The sequence below is a fragment of the Pseudorasbora parva genome, chromosome 8, assembly GCF_024679245.1.
Source record: "Pseudorasbora parva isolate DD20220531a chromosome 8, ASM2467924v1, whole genome shotgun sequence".
Taxonomy (NCBI): Eukaryota; Metazoa; Chordata; class Actinopteri; order Cypriniformes; family Gobionidae; genus Pseudorasbora; species Pseudorasbora parva.
Genome location: NC_090179.1, coordinates 24,547,257 through 24,562,772, shown reverse-complemented (window position 1 = coordinate 24,562,772; position 15,516 = coordinate 24,547,257). Strand labels below are relative to the sequence as shown.

The 15,516-nt window shown below is 40.7% G+C and overlaps 1 protein-coding gene across 14 annotated transcripts in view; it reads right to left on the bottom strand.

The window, feature by feature from the left end:
* The window catches only part of msi2b (musashi RNA-binding protein 2b), a 281,199-nt gene that overhangs the window by 121,993 nt on the left and 143,690 nt on the right, over nucleotides 1–15,516 (bottom strand). For all 14 annotated transcript variants that reach the window (XR_010906732.1, XR_010906733.1, XR_010906734.1 and 11 more), the window contains exon 7: nucleotides 1,218–1,266. Coding sequence is in view for 8 of the 14 variants with exons in the window: in XM_067450482.1 (XP_067306583.1) it covers nucleotides 1,218–1,266 (49 nt within the window). In the remaining 6 variants the exon portion in view is untranslated. The remainder of the gene's footprint in view (nucleotides 1–1,217; nucleotides 1,267–15,516) is intronic.

Genomic DNA, 15,516 nt, shown 5'->3' with positions numbered 1-15,516 from the left:
CATTTATCCTTTTTCACCTCATTTCTCATTCCCTTTCCCCATTTCTTTCCTTTCCTCCCCTTATTTCTTCTTCACGCTCCCTAATTCTCTTCTCTCCTCCCATTTCTCATTTCTTCACACCTTATTTCTCCTTCCCTCTCCAGATTTCTCTCCTCTCTTCTCAAGTTCTTCTTTAAGCTTTCCATTTCCCTTCTGTCTTTATTTCTTCTTCTAACCTCATTTCTCATTCTGTCTCCATATCTATCTCTTCTTCACCTCATTTCTCATTCCCTCTCAACATTTCTCTCATCTCCTCCCCTAATTTCTCCTTCAAGCTCCTAGCTTCTCTTCTTCTTTCCTGATCATTTTTCTTACCTTCTCCTCATCTTCCTCATTTCTACTTTCGTCGTCTCATTTTCTTGTCTCGTTTCTTCTCACCATGCTAATTTCCCTTTTGTCTTCTCTTTTCTCTTCTTCTGTCATAATTTTTTTCTTTTCGTCTTCACTTTTCCTCTCTCTGACCCCGTTTCCTAATTTTCTTCTTTTAACCTCTTATCTCCACATTTCCCATCTACTTTACTCAATCAAACACATTATTTGTTCACACAATCACACTTATAGGAAAAGACAAAAAAAGTCACCCCAATTACCTGTAACATTCCACTAAGCTCAATCTTTCTCAGAAAAAAGTCTCACAAATAAAGTAACAGAAACCTTGCTCAAGTGAGCAATAACCTTAAGTCCAGTATATCATAAGTGTGAAGGTATTTCTCACAAGCCTGCAGGCGTCAGCGAACATGACCGAGAAACACTCCACTCTGCGCATCCAATGGTAAATGTCGGACTAATCAAATAGAGTCGATGGATTGGCTACAGTGGAAATCGCTGCTCTTTTATTGGACCATATTAGCCTTGACCTTCAGGGCTCAAATGAAACGTCCTTGAAGATATAATGCTATAATGTAACACGCAGTAAAGGGGCTCCTGTACTCATACAGAAAAATCACGCTTCAATGTCTTCAGAGTGCAACTGTAAACTGCACGAATAACGGCACAGTCCGACTGAAGGACATTCATAACAACACACATATGCAAAAGCACAGACACAGACACAGACACACACACACTCACACACACACACACACACACACACACACACACACACACACACACACACACACACACACACACACACACACACACACACACACACATGAATAAAACAAATGGGCACTTACCTCTATGTCTATTTGTAGTTTTATCAAACATAAGCATAGCATCTTCTACCTGTAAGAGAACAGAGAAGAAAAACTTAGTAATGTCAAAAGTTCAGTGCTTTGTTTGAAATTCAACCCGAATAATAAAGACATGAAACAATACCAGACCAATTATATTTATTAATATGAATACTATTTTAAAATTGCTTACTTGAATAATGACTTGAAAAAGGGTACGTCACTTTGACAAAAATTGGATTTGCTTTGTTAAAACCCCTTCACAAATATCAACAGAATAAAAAAAGTATAACTTACTACTTTATACTAATATCAGTAGCTGAAAGAGCAGTTTCAACAAGCCTAAGCTGGTTTGCTAGGTCTCCCGGCTTGGTTAGCTAGTTTTAGAGCGCTTTAGCCACTTGCTGGGTTGGCAAAGATAGGAAACAACTAGACTAGCTTAAACCAGTTAAGACCAGCAAACGATTTTATGTTGGTTTAAACAGTTTCAGCAAGGAAATAAAGGACTATGCATATTAATTTTTGCTTTGCTGTCTAAATGGGTATCAAGGATCCTAGGTGGATCGACAATGTCTGTGGTATTTGACAACAGATATTATTAATATGTTATGCACTTCTACTTAAATAGATAACTACTGGAGCTTAAAAGCATTTACACACGCACACAGATCTGAAAGCTGCTCATGGCCATGTTCTGTGAGGAATGATATCCCTCCACAGACCCAAGGGTACCATCCTGTCTGACCCTGACAGAGGCCTGCTCATCCTTGAGGAAAACCCTGTCTGCAAGGACACACTTCAGAGTGCATCCAGCCATAGCCCTCAAACACATACACACACTGACATCCCACATCAGCACGTCTGAACCTGCTCGTTTCTGCTCCTTTCGCATTACAGACAAGCACAAATATTAATAAATGCAAAAAAGGTGCATGTCATGCCTGACGTACCCACGCACGTTCCGCTATTTCTCACAGAGGTCCCTAAGATTAGCCCTAAAGTACAGGCAGTTGGAAAAACACCTTCCCTTCACAAAAGGAGCCATCAGTCACTCAGCCCCATAGAGAACAATAGAGCTGCGAGCTTTAGAGTTCCTCATCACCCTCAATCACTTCCAATAAAGATCACACTGACTGGTGCTCTCATACAGGCTGAGGGAAATCTGTTATCCTCCGCTATCCCTCACTGCATATTTATGTTCCTCTAAAAACTGTGCCTTATGTTCAGAGGAACAAAGTTTCATAGAAGACCACCAGAAGCATGAGGTTATCTGAAAGTAACTTTCTTCTGTATGATTTAGCATTATATGCAAACAAAAATGTACACATTCTAATATAAAAATTAATACATTTACAATAACTGCTGATAAAGGTAAACAAAATCTCTTTAATATACATCTGATATACATTTGATATACATCTTGATATTTAATTTTGACCTGAAATGTTTTTGTTCAATCAATCATAATACAATACAGACAGTATTTTCAAAAAAATAAATAAAATAAATCCCAAAAATGTTAAAGAAATAAATAGACTACAATACAGTTAATAATGAGGAATGCTTTCCCACTTAGTAAATGCATTAATTAATAAATTAATTATTAATTAAATATAAATAAAAATAAAACCCTTTTTTTAATTAAAAGATTATTATGATTTTTTATTAAAAGATTATTGATTATGAACAGTTTATTCATATAAAAGGTCATTGGCCACCAAATTGTTGATTTTTAATTAATACGTCATAGTATCTAATGAAAATGGTGATGTAAATGTCACTATTTTTCTGAGAAACTACTAAAATGTGGGAATATAAACCATCATGCCTGCCTTTCACAATCACAGTGATGTCTGTTGGCTCAGTAATTAAGCTGTCCCTGCTGATGGACGTTAGTTTATAGGCCTGTAGCCGGAGCATTTAGTTTTGTCCAGAAAGAGGATAGACCCTTGACTACAGCAGCACTAAGGCATGATGGGAGGAGACAGCCCTCGACTCAGGCTCATATGTAACTGTCTCTCCTCATAACCAGCCTTAAGTCGCTCTCTCTCCAGCAGCCTCCCTCCATCTTTCTCTTACAGTCTTTTGGCACATGAAGTCCGAGACCATCACTGAAATATATACGCGCACACATATCAGGTATAACATTGACCACCTTTCTAATATTGTGTTGATAGGGTTCCAATTTTCCCCTCAATATTTATATTCGCAAAAGCCCTTCAGTTATACTCGATGACCTCATGCACAACTTCACACTTCTAGTCCTGCTTTGCTGCCTTCAAACCACCCTGACCCATTCAGCCTTTCAATAAGGGGATGTGTATTCAAGAATAGATTCAGCCTGCCAGCGGCCATCAGATTGTGGGATAAGAAGCTCTTGAGGGCACACAATATACAGACACGGCACAAAGGTGAGCGTGGTCCCACACCCAGTCTGTGCTGAATCGTAGGTCCGCTCTCTGCTCCTTCTGTGAAAGAAAAGCCTGAGGGATAATAGCTGTCTCTTCTGTGTGTAAGGGGGCCGGGCGGCCCCCACAGATAACAGTCCTGCTTTTATATTCGCTGAGCGAAATGAGGTAAAAAGGGGCGACTAGATTCATGGAAAAGAACAGAAAGCTCTTCTTAGAGTTCTTCCTATCTAGTAACGCAGCAGGGGAGAGGAAAGGGCATTTCAAGGCCTCTTAGAGGGGTGGCAGAAGGTTCCAGAGAGTCTACGAGGCTAATGGCGCTTGCATATGCGACAGTGCCGCATTTAAAATGGCCCTGACCTTTACTTGTTAGCTCTTGTGCCTGCGCCCGAGACTGAGGGGCCATGGGGGTGCCGGGACCCCAGGCTAGCTGCACGCCGATCGATGCGAAACAAGTGGCCTTACAGCGCTCTGATGTGGTGGGGAATTAATTAGCCGACTGTGGCGACTGGAAGGACGCAGCGGCACATGGTGCAGGATGGCAAATTGTGCAAATTCTCACCAGGCCCTGGGGGATGGTGCCATTAAAAGCCCCTCGGTACACCCTAGGTGGTCGAGCTACTTTGCCATTAAACACCATTACTAATAATTGACTGAACAAGTGGCCTTTTGACTGGCCGTCCTCAGCTTGGTCAGTAGCTCATACGCGCTGTGCACCCGGCACAATGAGTAAATGCCACGCTAATGCCTGTTTTATGACAGGCATGGAAGGGGCAGGTCCTGTCTGAGTGTCGATAAAACTGCGTTTAAATGTAGTTTGCCGAAGCCAACTGTAGCTCGCCTTGAGATTTATGCTTCTTATTAGCAGGGGCCGTACATTCAGCCCTTTGAGACACAGCCCTTTATGGGCTTTTATAGCAGGACTGTTATGAAGAAAAGCACACGGGTGTTGTGACCTTATATTGCCAGAGAACACAACATGCAGTGGAGTTAACCAGGGGCCAAACACTAACTGACCTTAAAACAACAAGCAAAAACAACATGCTTACAACTGAAGTGACTCATTTGTGCGTCACTAGCATCAACAAAAATAAAATACAAACACAAAAAAAACCTATCGTTTTCAAATGCACTCATTCTATTTGCCATTGGTAGGGTAAAGATGTTCGTATTTGTTTGTTGGAGGAATTTTTATTTAAAATGATTATTATCAAAATAATTTACTGTCTGACTGTTTTTTTTCCCGGGGGGGGGGGGGGGGGGTATTAAAAGAAAAAGAAAAATGTTTTCTTTCTGGTGCATCAGTGAATGTTTGAACCTTTTAGTTGAGGTTCAACTCAAAATAGTTGAGTTTGAGTCCTTCAGTTTGTCCTCGGGTGAAAAGATGCATAACAAAATCATACAGTCACCACTGGAGAGGGTTCAAATATGCAAAATATGCTGGAAAACTAAAGAATATGCAGGACCTGGAGGATTTATCTGAAGAACGTCTGGGAGTTTACCTGCTCAAGACAAATAAGGGCCTCAAGAACAACCATCACAAACAGTCGTGGAACAATCATCCAGGGAACGACACAGTAATAAGAACAAAAGGTACATTTTGATTGGGGTCATTTACAAATAAAAGTCTAAAATTCTTCAAAAGAAGTGCCGTTATCAAGAAGCAAAATGGCTAGCTCCCTGCTATAAACTTGCTGCAGTCAAGATAGGTGGGTTCCTGTATAGCAGCTGTGCAAAGCTGCTTGACAACATGTTTTACTTTAAGTAAGAAATATAATTGGAAAGTCTGTGGGGTCATTTTTATATTAACTGTGGAAGGTATCAGCGGGAGGACAGGGGGGAATACAAGCCGGCGGAAGCTCAGTCAGACAGGGGGAGATTGTGTTTACATGTAGGCGAGGGATGGAGAGAACGCAATCCAACACTTGGTTAAATTCACTCAGCCGCCAGGGAGTGGAATCTACCACCTGCCATATCACCGTTCACTAAATCTCAGACAGTACGGAAAGAAAAACAGACTCCACCTTTCTCCTCAAGTCAAACAAACGCGTGCGTGCCTGTCACACCATGGCAGAAATCTCCAAAACGCATGCTACAAAAATTTCTAATCAGACCCATTGAAATATTTATCAAGGGACGAAAGCATCAGTGGGTTTTCTGACTCAAAGCATTTACAGAAAACCGTGAGGATGGGCAATACAAACCGACAATTTCACAGTTTCACACAGAGCTTCCAGCTGGGCCTTTAACGCTATTCATGCATTGCATTTTAAATGGAAATGACATTAAACAAATACAATTCTATTTTAAAAATGTCTTATATTTACACACACACATTTTCAGCCAATGACTTCATTTCAAGAAGTTCACGAGAGACGTCCTGTCCTAACAAGCAGTGTTTCCGACAACTATTTAACATCTTGAGATTCAGCGACAAACACAAACAACCTGCTATACTGACGAATTATCTGGCCAAACGCTGTAAACCAGACGAAAGAGTCCAAGTAAACATGTCTCTGCAGATTCAGGACACACAGGTGGATCAATGGCACGTTTGTTACATGAGAGAGAAGTCTGAACGCATCTCAGCGCCTGATCATACACACGCACGTGTTTACGCGAATGTGATCGAGCAAACAACCCCGGCGATCAAAAATAAACAGTGGCAGACGAGGAAATGGATATTCAAAGGCAGGTCTCATTTAGCACCACGGCTGGGTGGAAGGGGAGACGTTTATTTGCATAACGGAATTGGAAGTGACTGTCAGCGTCGGCTGCAGAATCTACTCCCTCATCTACCGCAGACACCCTCCAGCTCACGGCTCCCCGTTTTCTTCCCCCTCCCCCTTCTCATTTGTTATTACACTTTTCTTTGGCAGGAAAAATCAATGCTTAAGAAGCCAGGCTCTCCTTTCCGCTCAAGGACGATGGATCGAGTTTCGGCGGCGCTAATTTTGAGGAGTCACTTTCTTTTCATTCGTGATTTCGCACACTGATCCGGCCGGTAACTGAGTGGAGAGCAATCGCTTGTGGCCGTGTCTTGAGCGCATGCTTCATTCGCTTTTAGCACTAGTGATTAAATGCACTGCTCTGGGCTACACTCACGGTGGCAGAAAAACAATGCAATTAATGCATGGCGGATCAAAACAACACAATAAAAAAGAAAGAATGGCCTTAAAAATAAAGCTCTCCTGGTGTTCAGTGTCACACAAAAAAACACTCAATGCTTTCTGAGGAAATTCTTTTCTTCGCTCAGATCATATTTCACATTTCCCCCCAGACAATAAGGATTACCACAACCTTTAAAAAAACGCCAACTATCTGTCCTTGCCTGAGAAAGTCACATAGATTCTGCAAACATTTGCCCATCCAACCACCAAAAGCCACTAAAGAATGAAGCCGCTGGAAGTGCTGCCTCTAAGGAGACATTTTCCCATTTTCCCAAGCAATGGGCATTTGTGGTTAAGGTTCACCGATCCATAATTGATGAGAATAGCTGCTCTGATATATCAAAAGCATTGAGCACTGGTCTAAACCTGATATTTATTTCCTTCTGATGTCAAATGTTTACAGCTGCAGCTCTGATATTTCAGGTCCACGTGACGAAACGCTGGTGTGAAAAGGGAACATATATATTTGACAAACAACAGGTCCTTTATGAGGTGGGGGATCACCGCACTGTTTTTGCTGGGTGGATAAGCTGTGATTTCAGTTCCAGTGGTGCAGGCGCTCGCCGCTCATGCGGCAAATCTGTTTGCAGCGACACTCAGCGCCGCGGCCATCTACTTAAAAGGCAAAAGACTGACACAAAGAGACGGGAAAACCAACACCTGGAGCTCAGGACGGAGCTCCAGACATCCTACCCAAAATCCACTGCCCGGACATCACTCATCACGGCAGATTACTCCACGCTGTTATCGACTCATCGTCGCTTTGGCGTTGTCACGCTGAAGAGGCGTGATGTAAATGTATGTAAATCCACGCTCTTAACTGACAGTCTAAAGATGAGGAACAGATGAGATTAGGTGCAGAGGATCGCTTTCCGCAGGAAGCCCCCCCGATAAGCTCATTATGCCCTTAAAAGGTTTAATTATCAGAGCCATTGCGTATGAACATTGCGTACAGAGCTTTGGATTGAAATCCTGTGTAAATCCTGGCATCTAGCAGTGTCTGTCAGGGAAAACCAGAGACAATCACTATTTATTTACTAGACACTAATTATTGTGTGAAAGCAAAAGCTGGCCGATTTGTGTCTAACGACGTGTCGTGACCTTGAGGGACATTGTGATGCATTCTTAGTAGCACATTATTCTTGTCAAATCTACAACACATCTGATATACTGCAAATCAATAAATGACTCGCTCATTTACACAACTGCAAAAAATAATTACTGGTTTCAAACTGCCACTGGTTCAACCAATAGTATAAATTCGGAATGAGATTATTTGTTTGCACAAAACAATGTTGTTAGGATGCTCAAACATGACTGGAAAGAATCATACTGAAAATGACTTACTTATTACTGACTGCAAATGTTTTGATGATAGAAAACCATATACTATTATAAAAAAAAACCTTGAATGCAATTACAATTCTGGTACTTTGGTACAATATCAAATATTTGTTGTATTATCTTGACCAACAAGACCAAGTGAATAGCTGTCTTGAGTGCTATTATTCATTGTAAAAAGACTATTGGCGACTAGGTTAATAGGGTGAAATAAAAGTTGAGGAATATGTCAAACTGTATAAAAATAAATAAATAAATAAATAAATGTTTATCTTGGTTTAAATTAAAAAAGTTTGAAAATGGAGAGCAGAAAAAAATATTTCAAGAATTAAAAAAATGTAAATGGAGAGACCAGGGGTGCCCAAAGTTTCTTGAGCTCAATCATCCAGCAAAGTTCAACTCCAACCCTGATACACAACTGAACCAGCTAAATACGATCTTCAGGAGCACTTGATCATTACAGATAAGTGCGAAGGATCATGGTTGGATCAGAACTTTGCAGGTAGGTGGATCTCCAGGAACTGAAGAGAATTGGGCTCCCTTGGTATAGACAGACAGATAGTTATAATTTTAGATCTATGTAGTTATCAACAAAAATGTCATGATAACAACCTTGCACCGCCAACCCCCCTGATGATTCAAGGCATTTTAGCGAGAACCTCTTGCATTGGCTATTTTATCAGTGGTTGACGTCTAGACTCTGTATCACAGGACACCAGTTGATTCAGTAGCATTGCGAGATGTCAAACATGACTCACTGTCTCTTCAGGTGACGTAATCTGATCTGGAAGCACGACCCCTTTACCGTTTCTATAGCCAAGAAAACACTGTATCAGACTTTCTTTTTATTAACATCTTCAGGGCCAGCGAGCAAACGTTAGTGATAATGGTCCAAGAACTCTCTGGAACAAGTATCAGATTTTAGCTTGCAGATACTAGAGAATAATGCAACCTTCTCAAGATGCTATAAAGTAAGAGACCTTTCTTTAAGTGATTTGCTGCCTTGTATACGGATTAAAAGAAGCTGCAGTGTAAATAAATAGTCTGAACAGAACGTTGCTTGTTCCAGTATCATATATTTCCTGCAGGCATGGAAATGCGCAAGTAATGCGAGATTTGGAGTGTGCAAACACTGTCAATGTGTGGTGCACTTGAGAAGGTGACAACAGGGGGCTTGGCACAGATTGCTGGCTCCTGTATGAGTGCTCAGGGAAACAAAGCTTCTACTGAATATCAACTACCTCTTAACACAACTGTATCAACAGCGCTGAAGTGTTACAATAAACCAAAAAGCTACAAATACAATGGACCACACATTCATGCTTTCTGTTCCTGCCTTATGAGAGCTTCTCGGCTATAAGTGTCTACAGTCTGCCACTACGGATCCAGACAGAATGAGACTGAGCGTGGAGCCAGAAACCCCCTGGTCAGAGACAGGGTGGCATTAGGAGAACCTGGCCTGGAGAAGGGGGCAGCAGCTGATGTTACAGCCAGTCATTACTCCACTCGGCTCGAGGCATGACACTGGAACAGCACAAGTGGGCCAGCTAAGATTTATCCACACTGTCAGGACAGTGTGGTGTTGACCAGAGGGCCTGCTGATGAATCCCACCCTCCATTTCTGTTTGCAAGCTGTTCAGCACCAACAGGTCATAATGGTATTTTATTTATGGCGCTTTAACATGCCAAGCTGATCCGCTTTCTTCCCTGCTTTAGCATGGCAAATTGCCCTTCCATCAGGACGTATTGTGCCTGGGAGCTAGCGAGGTGCAAGTTATGTCTCTCTAGTAGTCCCAACAAATAGAGATGGGAGTTTGGTCTCCAAGCTAAAATGGTGGCTTGGGAAATTAGAAATATTGGAAACCTAATGGAGCAGGATATCACTGGGGTGTGTGTGTGTGTCTGTGTGTGTGTGTGTATATATATATTATATATATATATATATATATATATATATATATATATATATATATATATATATATATATATATATATATATTAATTATATATTCAGACACATTCAACATTTTCACATGATCACAGTTTATTTGCTACAGTTTAGAAAATGGTAATAAAATACGACATGAACTCAAAGTTAAATTGTGTCAGAACAAATTCATCTTGGTCACATTAGCAATTAAAGAAAAAACATAGTCAGGTCAAAGAGTCTGAATAATTTTGGTCCCAAATTTGTACCAATTTTAGTCCACTGTATGAAGAATCTTTGGGTATAATATGTCCCGGTTTACTTTATTTGCTATCCTCACTTACATAAATGAACTATAGTGTCCTGCACCCACTAGTAAAAAATTATATCTGGTATCTGAATAATTTTTGGTTTGTCTGTATATATAAAACATAGGGTTTTATATCTACAGGTGACAGGAAAAAAATATATATAATTCAAAATACTGTAGTATATGCATAAAACTACCAATTCAAAAAAAGAAAAATAGGAATAGGAATTTACTAAATAGCAAAATCGCCAAAATGTAACGGGGGGGGGGGGGGGGGGTGTCATAGGGGATATTTAAAAAACTTTATTTAAGATTTCTTTACAATATTACTGCTGGTTCTGGATATTTACCATTCTGTTCAATCTAACTACCACAGTATGTTTTCCATCTGGTGTTTTTGGTGTACATAAGTATTTTAATGATATTAATCATTTGAAAATTCAGTAATTAAGCCAGTTAATTAGTATGTAAATAAGGTTATAAAAACACTGGCAGGCCTTCCACTCAAATCCGCAAATTTAAGAGCAAATCCGTGTCAGCTTTCATTACGGCAGGTGTGAGTGGCAGGTCACGGAGTGTGCGTGAGGGAAATGACAGCAGGACAAAGGTTGTTTCGTTCCAAAATGAAATGGGAGTGGAATCAAGCCGGGCACCTCAGCGTGGCAAAGCCCCAGCAAACCTCCAGGCCAGCGGCCGAGGAGATAGCTTAACCTTTCTCCCTCACTCTCTCCCTCTTGCTATCTCTCACCCGCTTATTCACTTCCTCCCCCAGCCCCCGCCCCCTCATGCCTATCCACTCGGATCGATGGGCGCACTGCAGAAGTAGTGGACTGGGAGTGCGAAAATTCAGCTCGTTCTCAGAGAGAAGCAGTGTAATTTTCGGCGTGATGAAAAAAGCAATAACATTTTTGCTCGTCCTTTACAGCTAGCGATAGACGAGGTGTGGGCTCAAACAGCTGAGAACTCACCTTCCCTGCTAGTCGGAGGGACCAAAGTCACCTAATACACCCCAGTACGGTTAGAGAGAGAGAGAGAGAGAGAGAGAGAGAGAGAGAGAGAGAGAGAGAGAGAGAGAGAGAGAGAGAGAGAGAGAGAGAGAGAGATACTTCAACCTTTCAGATATTCAAGCGAATATGAAATCTGTCAGGGGCAAGCGACTGACTGGCAGATCTGATGAACATTAGCAGGAACAGGAAGGATACAAAAAGACGAGTGAAACTCCTGGATTTTAATAAACAAAATATCAATCTTGCGCAAAGGCTGGCTGGAGGCACTCCCTGTTATATTAGGAGCAGATGTATGTGCCTGATAGAGAGCATTAAGGGTTATATCCCAGCATTCATTTCATTACAGTTCCCGCCAGTGCTTTACCCCCCGTAGCTCTTTATTTAGCTCAGCAGTTAAAGCCTCTTTAACTGCAGATTCAATATGACGACATTCACCACACGTAGGGGAAGAGCAGAACAATGGCGAATCTAAAAATGTGATACTCTGAGATATTGTTACTTCTGCAGATCTCTGATCACGACACCACCCCGCCCCGTCCCGTCCCTTTTATTTGAGGATGAAACACCAGAGCACAATTTGAATACAGTTGTACATCTTTCCATTTATTAATGCTTGGATTAACATGACTGGGGGTTTTGTCAAGGGAGTCTTTACTAGAGCCCAGGGAGCAGTTCTGTGTGACAGTAATAGTCCTCAGTTAATATACTTGAGTGATGCAGATTTCTTAGTGTTGGAAAGCAGAACAAAGGGGGTTTATTTGAAGCGTGAACACAAAGGTAGAATTGTAAAGTGGAGGGTGTAAACGGGAGGGTAGGAGCCACTTGAGATGAAAGCCATGTTATTTGACACAGCGCTGGCAGTGAATTAAAAAACAAAGGCAGTGGTGGGAGAATCCTCCCGACTTTTTGACAGGAGAAAGATGAGCCACTTTTACTTTCCTCCCATCCCGGCTTTCAGTCTCTTACACTGGAAAAACACTATTTGCTCTTGATATCATCTGTCCGTCCACAGGCACTCTTGATTTCTTACTCCCTCCCTCAATATCGATTTCACCAGACTGTACAGTTCTTCTCTGGAAATCTTAAAAGAAGCTATATTTAAGCATTTGAAAGAAAACATGCCGGTAGGAAAGAGATCATTTAGTTTGATTCCACAAGTCAGCGTGTTTTATTTCCAATTGTTTTAATTGCAATAACTTGAGTCAAGAAAAGAAACAATCCTGAATCAATATAATATATAATTAGACACTACCATTCAAAAGTTATCAAAATAGAAAACAGTTTAGTACTTGAGTAAATGAGTAACTGTATTACAGTTTTTACTCTTATTTGATCAAATCAATGTAGCCTTGGTGATCAAATAAGAGACCTAAAAAAATAATCTTACTGACTCCAAACTTTTGAATGGTAGTGTGTGACGAAAAAACAAAACATAAAGCCTACTCATAACACATATTCCAGACATAAGACCTACTTGGCTAAATTATGTTGTGCTTAAGGGCCAAAATTTCCAGGTTCAGTGTTGGCAGACTACATCTTGGAATACTTGGAATACACTAGAGCGCTGTAATTTCCAACAAACACTCTGAAAACACTGTATTGAAGTAGAACGAAGCATCTCTGAAGTTTCAGTCTGCTGCTTTGTTGGCTCTCATGAACATGCATGTGCAACACAGTGCTGTGGAGGTGGGTAGGAGAGCAGCCAGACTCGAAGAGGAGTTCAAAAGCTTAAAACGGGCCACTCGTTCTTCTGAGGGCCCCTGTAGCACAGCAGAAAGGCCTCCTGAGAAAAAAACAGCTCTGAGAGTGCACAATCAAAGGCTGAAACTCAGCGCTCCAGCGAATGGAGCTGGATAACAAAATGGCATTTGAACAGATTCAGGGAATGTTCCTCTGAATGTGATATCAAGCCTTCAGGTGAATTATTCAGAGTGGCTATTCAATTAGAATTATTATCGGACCCAAAATGGCCTCTGAGAACGAGACAACAAAAGGATGGGAAAAGGAAAACCAAGATAATGAGAAGGTCACAGCCATACAGTGCATACTAGAGTGAATGTTATTGCAGATAATGGCAAGCTCACATGAACCTGCTAATATTTGGTGCATAGCTCTCCGTTCAGTGTAAAACCCTGTCAGTGTGATAGATTGAAAGGAGTCTTGCCACTATCTGCCTTTCTCTTTCTCTCGCTTCCAACATTGTGGGCAGTGGCACGGTGCAAACTGACAAATCTCAGTGGGTTTTACAGCCTCCTGAGCTTCGGTTGCCAAGAAGTCACATCTTTCCATTCATCCAGGCCCATGAATTGAGAAGACACTCACATTGAGGATTTCTCAAAGAATGCATCCATTCTTAGAGGGAAAAAAAACGTAAAGATAGAAAGCCAAAAAATGTAAATACTGTCATTATTTACTCAGCTTACGACCTTTCTTTAAATTATTAGAAAAAGAGAAATTATGAGGAACGTGATTTTCAATGCAGTGCCTGACTAAAGCTTTCAAGCTTTAAAAAAAGAGTCAAAAGCAAAATAAAACTATTTAAAGTGGTTCATACGGCTTGCACACTATACTCCAAGCCTTTTAACCCATGGAATGCTTTGAACATCAGACCGAAATTCAAGTCATAATACAGTGATAAGCTTTCCGAAACATTGAGTCGGCTTTATTAATTTATTACCGGTATTCGGTTTTGTGAACTGGATCAGCCTATTCATTGAAAAGATTTGACTCAAAAGAACGATTCATACACAAATCAGACATTGCTACTCCTTTAAAGAACACAACAAGGACAGCAAGGATAGTTTTCAAGATTATTAGTGAATTATTACTTACATTTTGTCACACAAAGCTACCATGCGGTTTCAGCAGACACAGCATATAGTACACGTCATGTGGACCACTTTTTTATATTTTTATAATGATTTTTTTCATGTTTTTTTTCAATCTCCAGCTTTTAGTATTACAGTAGCAAATACACTAGCATGCCACAAATGTGGTAAATGGACATATGGTTGAAAATAAGCAAGAATATTCCTTATCGCACAGTATAATTTCATTCTACCTGCTCTGAGCCTCCATTTTTCTCTCATTCTACCACCAGGTAAAAGAAAACAACATCTTTTATTCAGAGGAGACCTTTTAAGAACCATTTCACTTTAGTTAACTATTTCAGTTAACTAAAATCTCTGCTGACTTTGAACAGGAAACAGATGTCTTTAGGGGCATCGGGCAAGTGCCAGTTATTGTAATTGTTTAAATTTGTATTGACTCAGGATGGGGAGTGGGGGGGTTGTGTGATGTGGGTCAAAGCCAATACTTGAAGCAACGAATGAAAGAGTAAGAGAGAGAGAGAGAGAGAAAGAGAGAGAGAGAGAGAGTGGGGTGGGAGGACAAATGTGTACCTCAGCTGTTCTGGTGGGTTTTCCATTATATTTCTGAAATGGACTGAGCAGGCAAAAGAGCTTCTTTTCAGACAGCGCGCAGAGGCAGAAATGACTTATAATGAATGAACGCATCAGAATAGGATTCCTCAGCCATAATGCTCTGTTCACACCAAAAAAGGACTCAGAAGGAAGTTGCATAAGAACATAAGGTTAGAAGGAATTGTTGTGCATGACCCAGGGTGAAAAAAAGAGTCCAGAAAGAGCAGAAAACCCTTTCAATACCTAAACAATCAGGTTCCCATACTTCAATGTCAGTATATCTCGTATTGGCCACATTTTAGCATAGCGCTTTCCTCCTCCCTTCATCTTTCTCTCTGCCTCTTATTACTTTCAGGAATCAAGCTGAATCAGTTTTAGCAACTTAGAATTGAATTATGCATTCATTAGTTCATGCATATGCATGGATTCCCGAAGTTCATGAATATCTATTACGTTGCCATTTACATTTCTTCCATTTTCCTAATACATAAAAATCTTACACTAATGAACAAATGGAAGGACTACAGCATGTAGACAGAGAGCTAGCGATGTGCTAAATAAAAGAAAGGCGTACAGGCGTTCTAATTAGAGCTCGGAAACCATGCGGTGCGATTTTAGACAGTGATTCATTTACAAACTTCAATGAAAAGCGGTGAGATTACACGAGAAGCCATGTTTCTAGATGGATTCTCAAGAGAATCTAAACACTGCCCTCTG